At 53.8% G+C, this 12,727-nt stretch overlaps 1 protein-coding gene across 1 annotated transcript in view; it reads left to right on the forward strand.

Moving 5' to 3' along the window:
* LOC133353274 (adenylate cyclase type 3-like) overlaps positions 1-12,398 on the forward strand; it is a 40,130-nt gene extending 27,732 nt beyond the window's left edge. Inside the window, 5 exon segments of the mRNA XM_061569383.1 lie at positions 3,246-3,404; positions 7,595-7,714; positions 8,941-9,061; positions 9,852-9,976; positions 11,122-12,398. Of these exon segments, the coding sequence (XP_061425367.1) occupies positions 3,246-3,404; positions 7,595-7,714; positions 8,941-9,061; positions 9,852-9,976; positions 11,122-11,301 (705 nt within the window). The 3' untranslated portion in view covers positions 11,302-12,398.
* Positions 12,399-12,727: the final 329 nt, after the last annotated feature.

Consider the following 12,727-nt stretch of genomic DNA (forward strand, 5'->3'; position numbering starts at 1 on the left):
CCACGCTTGATCCATTGCAGGATGTCAAAATCTGTCCCGAGTGTTGATGTACCAGCCACCACCATCATCAACCACGCTTGATCCATTGCAGGATGTCAAAATCTGTGCCGAGTGTTGATGTACCAGCCACCACCATCATCAACCACGCTTGATCCATTGCAGGATGTCAAAATCTGTGCCGAGTGTTGATGTACCAGCCACCACCATCATCAACCACGCTTGATCCATTGCAGGATGTCAAAATCTGTGCTGAATGTTGATGTACCAGCCACCGCCATCATCAGCCACGCCCGATCCACTGCAGGATGTTTAATATCTATCCACCCACCGTCTACCCCCCCGCCCACCCCCGGGACAGCTGTCCTGCTACGCGGGCACGGGCAACGCGTCGTGGGTGACGCAGGGCTACCTGAGCTGCGGCGGGCAGCCGGCCTACCACACCACGGCCGGCGTGCTGGCGCTGGTGGCGGCCGCCATGCTGGTGCAGGCCGACCACCTGCTCAAGCTGGCGCTCATGGTGGCCGCCACGGGGAGCTGGACCGCCCTGCACCTCGCCGCGTGGGGCTCGCTGTTCGACGCGCACGACAGCGAGCGTGACCGGTGAGCTCCGACGGGCTGGCGGGCGGGTTTTGAGACAGGCTCGGGGCTTTATCTTCATTCACCCACCACCACCAGCATACGTTCAGGGTTGCGGGAATCAGCATTGGTTGACCTGGGAGCTGTTGGAGCAAAGGGTCCAACTACGGAGGCTCGAAGTAAAGAGAACGTGTGCCGGTCGTCGTTACACAGAGCTACAAGTTACATCGTTATTATTACTCTCCCTGATCGATGCCAGTGGGCTGTATTTTTGTTGTTTTTTCCGCCCGTGCAGACTCGACTTGGTCCCAACCAAATACTCGTCGTGCGTCACGCTGCTGCTCGTGCTGCTCTGCTTTCACTTCTTTAACCGGCACGTAAGTGACCTCTAACCGACCTCTAACCCCCTAATTTTTTTTATTACATTTTATAATAACACTTTGTAACAAAAAAAATCATACCAGTGCGCGCGTTACTTTTTGTTTTGCCTGGACAATATTTTTTCAGAATAAGAATATTTTTACCGGAGGAATCCGATGAGCTGCAAAGCTCTTTTTCTCAGATGTCCCGTAGGAGCGGGTAAGAACGTTACCAAAACAAACAAGACAAACACACGATAGCAGTGCAAAGTACAGGAAAGGAAAACATATCACCCAAACAAATACAACTAAACCATCCCCATACTACCAGGCAAATCCCACTACGGTATTAACTTGTTTTTTCAGAAACGACCTGGCCACAAATGATACCTCAACAAAGTGGCTTATCACGTGGAAATGTATAGTAGCCAAGCACTCGAAATGCATGTTTAAAAATGTGGAAGGAAGAACCGGAGGACCCGGAGAAAAATCCACGCGACCGCGTGGAGAGAGAGAGACACCGCAAACTCCAAATCTACGGGTGTCAGGGTCGGGATCGAACCCGCGACCTCCTGCGTCCCACGCGAAGTAGTTGGAGTTTCTCTTCAGCCGGGGAGAGAACGGCAGCTGTTGCTTCGTGCAGTGGGTGTCGGCGCCACGCCGATTGGTGACGACGTCTCCCCGGAGTTCGATCGGCCCGTCCGGGAGGCCCGTCTGGGGGGCCCGTACAGGGGGCCCATCCAGGGGCCCGTCCAGAGGCCCGCAAGTTCCCGTGAATCCGTCCAAATTCATTTTCACAAACATTTCACTCCGCAGCAGGGGGGCAGCCAGAGGCGCCGGTCGCACTGATGTCTTCACGGTTTCGGCGATTCGAACGTCTCCTCCTCCCCGTCTCTGCGCTGCCCGCGCGGCTAATTGCCGTTTCGCTGGCGATTGCGTTTCTTCTTTTCCAAAACACCCCCCTCCCCGCGGCGTGGCGGCAGCGCCGTGCTTATGGTTGTCTCCGCCACCCGCAGGGCCGGTGCAGTGGGTTCGAGGGCCGCTTGCGTAGACCGAAACGTGGCCGCTGCCGACGTTCAGTAAACCGGGCAAGTCAATAACGTTGGTCACCGGTCAAGAGTCATGAATGAACGGCTGCACTTCAAGAGCGATAGCCGCCGTGGTGCAGTGCACAGCCGCACTGGAGTTGCAATCCGGAGGCCGCCGGTTTGATCTCCCGGCGTGGCAGAGCTGAAACAACGGTGCGAGTGTCTCAAACACCGCCACCGCCACTGTCCACTCCAGCAGTGGAGATGGGTGTCATCACAGTCAGTCTATGATTGGCAGGTCGCGTATGGTGGTGGAGTAAATTGTGGGTACCTCTTCCAAGACGTGAGGCCAGCGTGAAAGAGTAGGCCAACATTCCCCCTTCGACGGGGCCGCTCCAGAGCTCCCTCTAGTGGAGGCCCAACTACAGCCTGCAGCGGCCTGAGCCAGCGATTGCAGGGCTGCACCTTTTACTTGTTTTTTGACACCGTTCCCACGTGACTGGCCGCCGAGGTTTCCCTCGCTACACGTGGCGAGTCTCGACGAGTCCTCGCCGCCCCTCCCGTCGCGTGCAACAACGCCGGCGTTGGTGCCCCCCGCGCCTCCTTTGAGACGCCGCCGAATCCGTGCCCCCCCCCCACCTCGTCACAATTGAAGGGCATTCGATGTCGACAATGTTAAGTCAGTCGCTGGATTAGCTTGTTTACATATTTACCGATTGACCAGTCAACCGATTGACTGGTGAGATGATTGCATTTCATTCACTTACTGGCTCTCTGACCTAGTTGACCTTTTGTCTGATTGGCAAATTGATTGATTAATTGAGCATATGCTTCACTAGCTCGCGAGTTAACCCAATTGATCATCTGCAAAACACTTCCCCCAGGCACAAACTCCACACGAATGCAATTCGCATTTAGTATCGAGGCTAATTGCATTTGGCACGGGGTGGAGTGGTGGTGCAGCGATTAGTGCACTGTGCTATCAATCCGGTGACCTGATTTGGTTTCCTGACCATGAACCGGTCCTTGACTAATTGCCCCATTGCCCAATTGACTGATTCATTGACCATTTCATTTACCCGTTGACTGATTGACCGATTGGTCAATTAACCATTTGATTGGTCAATTCACCATTTCATTAATAACTGATGTAACTATTGACCAATTGCTGGTTCGGCGACTATTTGATTGACTTTTTCGCTCAATGACCGAACGGTTGTTCCGATTGACCAACCGACTGACCGACGATCTGACCGAACTGACCATTTGGCTTTCCGCCTAGGTCGAACAGACGGCCCGCACTCTCTTCCTGTGGAAGCTGGACCTGGCGGCGCAGAAGGAGGAGGTGGGGACGATGAGGAGGTACAACGACGCCCTGGTGGCCAACATCCTGCCCGACCACGTGGCCGCCCACTTCCTCAGCCCCGACAAGCGCGACGACGTGAGAATGGACTGCGGGACCCGGGCCGGGGGGGCCAGGGGGGGGGGCACAGATAATGATCGCGATATTAACAACAATAACAGCAACAAACGTTTTGAATCATATAAAACTAAACTGTGAACTATTTTTTTCGTTTACGAAGTAAGGCCCACTGAGCTGCTTACCTCTTTTTCAGAAGCAACCTGGCCACAAGTGATAGCCCAACGAAGTGGCTTATCTCTCACGTGGAAATGTATTGCAGCCAAATACTCTGAACGTGTGATGTTGATTCTAAATGTGGAGGGAAAAACTGGAGGACCCGGAAAAAAAATCCACGCGACCACGGGGAGAGAGAGAGAGACATGCAGACTCGAAATATACAGCAGGCGTCACGGTCGGTAAAGAACCCACGACCTCCTGTATACCAGGCGAGGTAGTTAACATCTCACCACGTGCATCGCCGGTGTGATTTGGTCTCCGCAAAAAAATGAAACAAAAAACGAGAGGAGGGTAAAAGCGGGTGGGGGGGGGGGGGGTTGGCGACCAAGGGGAAGGGAAACGTGGAGGAGAGAGCGGATACCGCGTGTGCCTCAGCACCGACAACCCTTGCCCAGCGCCAGCCGGGGTCTCGTCGTCGGTGCTGAGCCCGTACGAAATTTCTGCCAGGTGCCAACCGTGCCCCCTGACCTTTGACCCGCGGCTGTCGTACATACGAATGATGATGAACTTTTTTCGCACCGCGCGTAGCCGACCGTGCTCATCGGTTGGCCACGTGCCTCATCCGAGGCTCCCGGCTGTCGCTCCCGTCCCCAAGGGAGGGGGGGGGCACCGTTACCGTGCCGACGTTGCCCCCCCCCACCTCTCTATAATTAGTCACCGTCTTCGTTAGGCCTCGCTGGGCCAGGTTGCGGCGGCACATCGTGGCTGCAGGAGGTGTGTACGTACATCAACAGTTTCCCTCTCGCACCGACCGTGCTAATCGGAGGTGCAGTGTTGAGTCTATGGGCAGTGTTGAGTCTATGGGCAGTGTTGAATCTATGGGCAGTGTTGAGTCTATGGGCAGTGTTGAGTCTATGGTGCAGTGTTGAATCTATGGGTGGCAGTGTTGAGTCTTTGGGCAGTGTTGAGTCTTTGGGCAGTGTTGAGTCTATGGGCAGTGTTGAGTCTATGGTGCAGTGTTGAGTCTTTGGGTGGCAGTGTTGAGTCTTTGGGCAGTGTTGAGTCTATGGGTGGCAGTGTTGAGTCTATGGGTGGCAGTGTTGAGTCCATGGGCAGTGTTGAGTCTATGGGCAGTGTTGAGTCGATGGTGCAGTGTTGAGTCTATGGGTGGCAATGTTGAGTCTTTGGGCAGTGTTGAGTCTATGGGTGGCAGTGTTGAGTCTATGGGTAGCAGTGTTGAGTCTATGGGCAGTGTTGAGTCTATGGGTGGCAGTGTTGAGTCTTTGGGCAGTGTTGAGTCTATGGGCAGTGTTGAGTATATGGGCAGTATTTAGTCTATGGGCAGTGTTGAGTTTATGTGCAGTATTGAGTCTATGGGCAGTGTTGAGTCTATGGGCATTGTTGAGTCTATGGGTGGCAGTGTTGAGTCTATGGGCAGTGTTGAGTCTATGGATAGCAGTGTTGAGTCGATGGGCAGTGTTGAGTCTATGGGTGGCAGTGTTGAGTCTATGGGCAGTGTTGAGTCTATGGGTGGCAGTGTTGAGTCTATGGGTGGCAGTGTTGGGTCTATGGTGCAGTGTTGAGTCTATGGGTGGCAGTGTTGAGTCTATGGGTGGCAGTGTTGAGTGTATGGGCAGTGTTGAGTCTTTGGGCAGTGTTGAGTCTATGGGTGGCAGTGTTGAGTCTATGGGTGGCAGTGTTGAGTCTATGGGCAGTGTTGAGTCTATGGGTGGAGTGTTGAGTCTATGGGTGGAGTGTTGAGTCTATGGGTGGCAGTGTTGAGTCTATGAGTGGCAACGTCGTCATCATCGGCCGTGGTCGATCCACTGCTAGATGAAGGTCTCCCCGGCCGCCGACGCCTCTCACTCCAGCGTCCGGCTTCTTCTGTTGACCATTGCTCCGTACAACAAAGCTCATTCATCCCCCTGTTTCGTAATCTGCTGCGTGGAGCGCGATGGGACCCACCGTGTCACGGGCTGCGTGTGCGCACGTGGGTGATGCACACGCGCTGCCCAGCGGACCTCGGTCAGTGCCGTCACGGTCCGGCTCGCGGTTAAGGGGCCGTCCATAAATGACGTCACGCGATTTTGGACGATTTTTGACCCACCCCTATCGTCACACGGCGTCACAAAATGTCAGACCCCCCCCCCTCAAATATGACGTCACAAAGCTCTGCTCCCCCCAAAAAAAATAAAACATGCTTCAAATCTCGATTTAAAGCTTTCGTGACTGCAGGGATTCATCTTCTTGGTCCTTTCAAATCACTTTAAACTATTGTCTATTGTCATTGTCGTGCGTATTTAATGTGGCGCTGCACTCTGATGTTGCAGGAGAAAACGTTTATTAAAAAGCCTATTTAATTAAGTAGAACGTGTTGTCTATTTATTTAAAATTGCGCATTTTTACGTGACGTCACATTTCTCAACCCTCCCCCACCTCGTCACACATCGTCACAAATGTCTGACCCCCCCCCACCTCCTAGGTGCGTGACGTCATTTATGGACGGCCCCTAAGGACGTTTGAAAAATTAAAAGTGACATTTGCTTCGTTTGCGCTGTCCCACAGGAGCTGTACAGCCAGTCGTACGATGAGGTGGGCGTCATGTTCGCCTCCATCGCCAACTTCTCCGACTTCTACACGGAGGAGGGCATCAACAACGGGGGCATCGAGTGCCTGCGCTTCCTCAACGAGATCATCTCCGACTTCGACTCGGTGCGACGGGGCCTGCCAGCACGCGCGCACACACACACGTACTCACACACGTACACACACACGTACACAAACACGTACACACACGCGCGCACGCACACACACGTATACATAACGCACACACGTACACACACAGTACACAAACACGTACACACGCGTACTCACACACGTACACACACACACACACGGCCACACGTACACACATACACGCACGCACATGGCCACACACACGCACACACACTCATACACACGTACATGCGCACACACACATTCGCGCACACACATACGCACACACACATACGTGTATCTACAGTATCCGCCTGGCATCATGTCTGCCCGTGTGCCCGTGGGTCTCTCTTGGCGTGCGTGCCTGTATCGTTTGTCTACCTTGCAGCCTGCGTCTCCGTGGCAGATTTCAGCCCCTGCTTGTCTGTCCGCCTGCATTCTTGTCTTTTGTCTGCCTGTTTTTATCTCTGTCTGTCTGGGTCTACGTCTGCCTGTATGCCCATATGCCTTGCCCCATTCATGCTCTTCACAAGTCTGTCTTTCTATCTGCCCGTCTGTCTCCCTTCCTGCCCACCCACATGTCTCTCTGGCTGTCTAAATGTAAGTCTCTTTGGCGGTCTCTTTTCACGCGTAGTTTTTTTTTCAATGTTCTCTGTTATTTATCTCGGGTGTCAGCCACTTCTGTCACTGCCAGGGCCTCTGAGCGCGGAGCGGGGTCGCGAATTCAGTTGACGAATATCTGAACCGGTCCCGGGCCTCCTCTAGGTCGGTTCAGCCTCAAACGAGTACCCCGGTGCAGTGCATAAACATCAGCATTGGGGAGATAAAGGCGGGCGGGCGTGGGTGCTGGCCACCCCTTGGTGTGCTGCGCCGGCCTTAATAGGTGCTCGCTAACAGAACTCGGCCCGACAGCCTATTAAAAGTTGCCAGAACATTTCTCCCTGGAGACGAGCTGCCTCCTTCACTCTGCCGTCCGCATGTGGGGCCACCTCCCTGATGAACACATCGTGGGTGAGATCACCGATTCCCGTCTTCAGGCCTTCAAGTGCCGAGCTCGCACCCATGGGGCATCTCCTAACTTCACCGTTTTGAGTGTTTGAGTTGCAGCGATTATGCCAATTTGATGTACTAATGCTGGATATGGCCATTGGTCACAATTGCACCCAATAAATAAAGAGTATAAGGGGCATCTTAGTTTTTTCTCCCCTTCAAGGGTATTTTAAAGTCCAGTTCGGCCTTCTGTAAGGAGATGGGTTCCTCACCCTTGGTCTTCTTCTCCTCCTTCCTACCCTCCCCCCCCACCCACCGACCGGGTGTGATGGACCGTGCCGGTCCAGCTGCTGGATGAGACTCGCTTCCGCTGCATCACAAAGATCAAGACGATCGGCAGCACTTACATGGCGGCGTCTGGACTCAACGAGAACGAAAACACCGTGGAGTACAACAGCAATGAGAAGGCGAGGGCTGACGCACACACGCGCACACACACGCGCACGCACGGGCACACGCACACACACACGCACACACACACGCACGTGCACACGCACACACGCACACACACACGCGCACGCACGGGCACATGCACACACACACGTGCACGCACGGGCACACGCACACACACGCACGTGCACACACATGCACACACACACGCGCACGCACGGGCACACGCACACACACGCACGGGCACACGTGCACACACACACGCACGTGCACACGCATGCACGTACACACGTAAAAAAAAACGATTCTCGACATTGCTGGATTTTCGTGCCAGCGTGCACGGACAGCCACAAATAAAGTCAAAGTGATTTCCTTGCTCAAATCATTCACCCACTCACTCACTCACCCACTTACCAATTCACTCACTCACCCACTCACCCATTCATTCACTCACTCATCCACTCACCCATTCATTCACTCACTCACCCATTCACTCATTCACTCACTCACCCACTTACCCATTCACTCACTCACCTATTCACTCATTCACTCACTTACTCATTCACTCATTCACTCACCCACTCATTCATTCACTCACTCACCCATTCACCCATTCATTCACTCACTCACCCACTCACTCACTCACTCACCCACTCACCCATTCACTCATTCACTCACTCACCCACTCACCCATTCACTCATTCACTCACTCACCCATTCACCCATTCATTCACTCACTCACCCACTCACTCACTCACCCACTCACCCACTCACCCATTCACTCATTCACTCACTCACCCACTCACCCATTCACTCATTCACTCACTCACCCATTCACTCATTCACTCACCCACTCACCCATTCACTCACTCACCCGCTCACCCATTCACTCACTCTTGCAAATGAGACTGCTTTGGCGCCTTGAGTTCACGCCTGGAACTTGCTGTGCGTGGGGAGCGTTGGAGCAGCGGTTAGCGCTCTGGCGCTTACAAACCCCGGTGACCCGAGCTCCATTGCCACTTACTGCCAACGCCAGTGACGATTATCTGAACCAGTCCTGGGCCTCCCCTAGGTCGACTCAGCCTCAAATGAGCACTTGGTGTAAACAGCGCTCGGGAGACAAATGAGGCTGGGCGTGGTGATTGGCCACCCACCCCTTCGTTGTACCGTGCCGGTAACAGCCCTTGGCCCAGTAGTCTGATCAGGCTGTACGGGGGATCTTTGTCTTTGTGCGCACGTGCAGGATCCAGGCACCCGCGTGCGGTGGCAGCACGTGGCGGACCTGGCGGACTTCTGCCTGGCGCTCAAGATGACGCTCATGAACATCAACTGCCAGTCCTTCAACAACTTCATTCTGCGCATAGGTAGCGCGGCCCTTCGGCCCCGTGAACGACGTGGGAAACCCCGCTGCGGCGGAATCATTCGCTTTGATGACACGCCCGTTGGGCCGGCGGTCAGTTCTTTCGAGCTGGTGGTCTGGATAAGGCCGAGAGTTCTTGTGAACGTGCAGCGCTGCAGGCCCTCCCCCCGCGCGCGTTTGTTAACGGCCAGCATGGGCAGCATGGGGTCACAACGCCTTGCATCTTCCGTCGAGTCACAGTGCTTTGCTTTTGAATGTCTGGGGCAGTTCGCCAAGACTATGGCAAGCAATTCATATTCTTAGGTTTTTTCGGTAAAGTCACGTAGGAAAAAAATTAAAATTAATAAAATAAAAAAATAAAAATAAATCACGACGTTTCGGAGGCAACACAAGCCTCCGTCTTCAGGTGGAACAGTCACAGCATGATAGCTGTATCAAGTGATTATTAATTTTTTACCTACGTGACTTTACCGAAAAAACTTAAGAATATGAATCCTTGCAGTCACGAAAGCTTCAAATCTAGAACTATGGCAAGCAATCCTGACTGCTGATGAGACACTGAAGGTTGAAACCGGTTGAAGAGTTTGCATGTGTTGAACCAATGCTGCTGGGATTGGGCACTTCTGCCTGATGGTCGTGCGTCTAATGAGTTGTCAACATTTTTTTTTATGCAGCTTGTAAAGTACTCACAGAATGGCAAGAGTTGGAGGTGGTAGAATCAGCACGTGTCTCATAAACTCCCAATTGCCTGCCCCCCCGCCCCCACCACCTCTTTCGCGTCGATGACTGCGCAGGTTTGAACAAAGGTCCGGTGCTTGCCGGAGTGATCGGCGCCCGCAAGCCTCACTACGACATCTGGGGGAACACGGTCAACGTGGCGAGCCGCATGGAGTCCACGGGACAGCTGGGCAACGTGCAGGTTTGCGCTCATCGGCACCCTCGCCTTAGCTCGGCCAGATTTCATCTCGGAAAGTGGAACGTGACGGTTTTTTGACGGAATGTCCTGACGAGACGACCTCACGGCACAGTATGTGAGAAAGTGCGAGCACTGCCATTCTGTTGCACGCAGGGACACATTGCTCTGCAAGCTTTCCAAGTAAAACTAAAAACGATTAAACTACCTTGATTTGAAGCTTTCGTGACTGCAGGAATCCATACTCGTTGGTTCTTTCGGTAAAGTCACGTAGTTAGAAATATCGGAAGGGAGCGCGTTCCAGACGGCCGCAGAAACGCACCCGCGAGCGCGCAATGTGGTGACCGCCGTCTTTGACAAGAGCAGTGTCCCCCCTTTTCCTGATGACGGCCGCTTGTGTTGCGATCGAAACGTCGTGATTTGTTTTATTTCTAACTACGTGACTTTACCGAAAGAACCAAAGAGTATCAAACAATGTTTTATTTGTACCAGGTAAATGCCCCGCTAAGCTCTACGTAGCTTTTTTTTTAATCAGAAGCGATCCTGGCTGTCACAAACGATCGCTCAACCAATTGGCTTGTCATCATTATCACACGTTAATTTATAGCAGCCCGAATACTCTAATTGCGTGACGTTGATTCTAAATGTGGAGGGGAAAAACCGGAGGGCCCGGAGAAAAATCCACGCGGCCACGGGGAGAGAGACACGCAAACTCCAAATCTACAGGCGTGAGGGTCTGGATCGAACCCACGACCTCCTGCATACCAGGCGAGATAGTTAACATCTCATAGCCACCGTCGCGGCGATCTATCCACTGCTGGATGAAGGCCTCCATCGCCATCTCTTGCGGCTGAGCGATGTGCAAAGCTCCGGCTCCAGCGCGCGAGCCGATTTGACCTCTTTTCCGTGGACACGGTCGGGCGTTCTCTCGGGAGACGCCCCGTCGCTCGAGGGGACGGCAGGGGTGTCGGTCGAGACTACCGACGGGGGAGCGGTGAAATCGGCACGGGCCCGACGAGCCATACGGAGAGCGGCACATCGCAGGATCGTCGGAGAGGTGGCGACGTTCTCGACCAAGAGCGTTTGCGATCGCCGAGCAAACGAGCGGGCCGGCATGGTGAACGTGAAGTATTCGTATCGTCTGTCGACAGGTGGTGGAGGAGACGTACCTGGTCCTCAAGGACTACGGCTTCCGGTTCGTGCGCCGCGGCGCCGTGTTCGTCAAGGGCAAGGGCGAACTCATCACCTACTTCCTCAAGGGCCGGGAGAAGCCATCCAACGGTTTGCCCCACCAGGTCAGCGAGGAGGTGTTCGAGTTCACGGCCGACTGACGTCCCCTCGCCAGGTCGCCCGCGCGCTTGGTCACGTGTTGGGCCGGTCGGGCAAACTGTCGCGTGGACCCGATTATAACCAGCACTCATCGATTCGCTCCCGTCACCAACTTGAGCCATGGTCGGTGGTCCTCCCTATCACTCATCTGTCGCTACGAACACGGTTACGGTTGCCGTGAACTTCACTGCGCTGAACCACCGCTCTCCAGGTCTCAACAACGCGCTCGCTCATCCCCCTCACTCACCCACTCACCACCTCACCCACTCACCACCTCACCCACTCACCACCTCACCCGCTCACCACACGGCAGGTCACAGCGCTTTTTTTTCTGCTTCTTCCCCCGCACTGCCCGGCTGTGGATTTCCCTCCACGTCGTCAGTTTTACCAAGGTTCCCGTAAACAACCTTGCTCGCTTCGACAAACGTATTAACTCTTGATCTGTTACAATGTTAATCGTGGCGTTTGTTGCTGGCCGGTTGGCACTTTGGACCTTTGGGCCTGTGCTCAATGACCGTGAAAGGAAGAAAATAAATGACGTAGATTTGTCCGGCGCGTTGCGCTCGCTCGCGATGTGCTAGAGCGTGGAGCCTCGCGACATTCCCGTTTTTGAATGACCGCCGCGGTGCGGGAACCACGTACGGCTTGCCTCGCCTGCTTCCCAGAGAGCGAGTGGGAAAACTGGAGCCTTAAACGACTGTCAGGCACTTGTAAATTAATCTTCACGTTGCGTGCAGTAAGTGCTTGCACACAGCAGCAATAACAACGATTTAATCCATGTGACGCCTGAATGCATCCATATCTCAAGAATATTTACAGGGGGTACGGGACACGATGAGGTATCTAATAATAATAATAAATTGGACAAGGATGAAACCTAATCGCTTTTTGTTTTTTACCGTCATTGCCGCCTGGCTGAGGCTTATATGGGAATATTAAATTAAAAGCAGAAGATGCGGGGCGGGGATGATTGATGATCGGCTGCTGATACATCACTAAGTCTTCACGCTGTACCGGCTCAGATGCCCGCCGCTGTTATTGGTTACGAGCGTGAATTGAACTCGGGGTCGCCGGATTCGTAACGGCAGTGCGCTGACCGCTCCCCACGCTCTACGTGCGCGTGGATACTTCGGAGTGAAATCTTTCTAGCGCTTCACGATCGCCACGGAGTGCGATCGTAAGTTTAAAAAAAAATAACCGGTGAAACAAGATCATGCCGCTTTCATTTGTTAAGTCTTACGGCGCGGAACACAGACAGCCGGCCACGGCAACGTCAACACGGTCGCCGGCGGCTAAGCTCACAGCGGTTGCGCCCGCACCCACACACAGAGACACACCACGCACGAAAGGTAGGAAGGTATTAAGTGCACTCGCTGCCGGTGAAGTCTGTCTATTCCAGTGGACCGTGCAACAAGGCGGTAGTAGTAG

The sequence above is a fragment of the Lethenteron reissneri genome, chromosome 43, assembly GCF_015708825.2.
Source record: "Lethenteron reissneri isolate LAM-NWPU_2019-01 chromosome 43, ASM1570882v1, whole genome shotgun sequence".
Lineage (NCBI taxonomy): Eukaryota > Metazoa > Chordata > Hyperoartia > Petromyzontiformes > Petromyzontidae > Lethenteron > Lethenteron reissneri.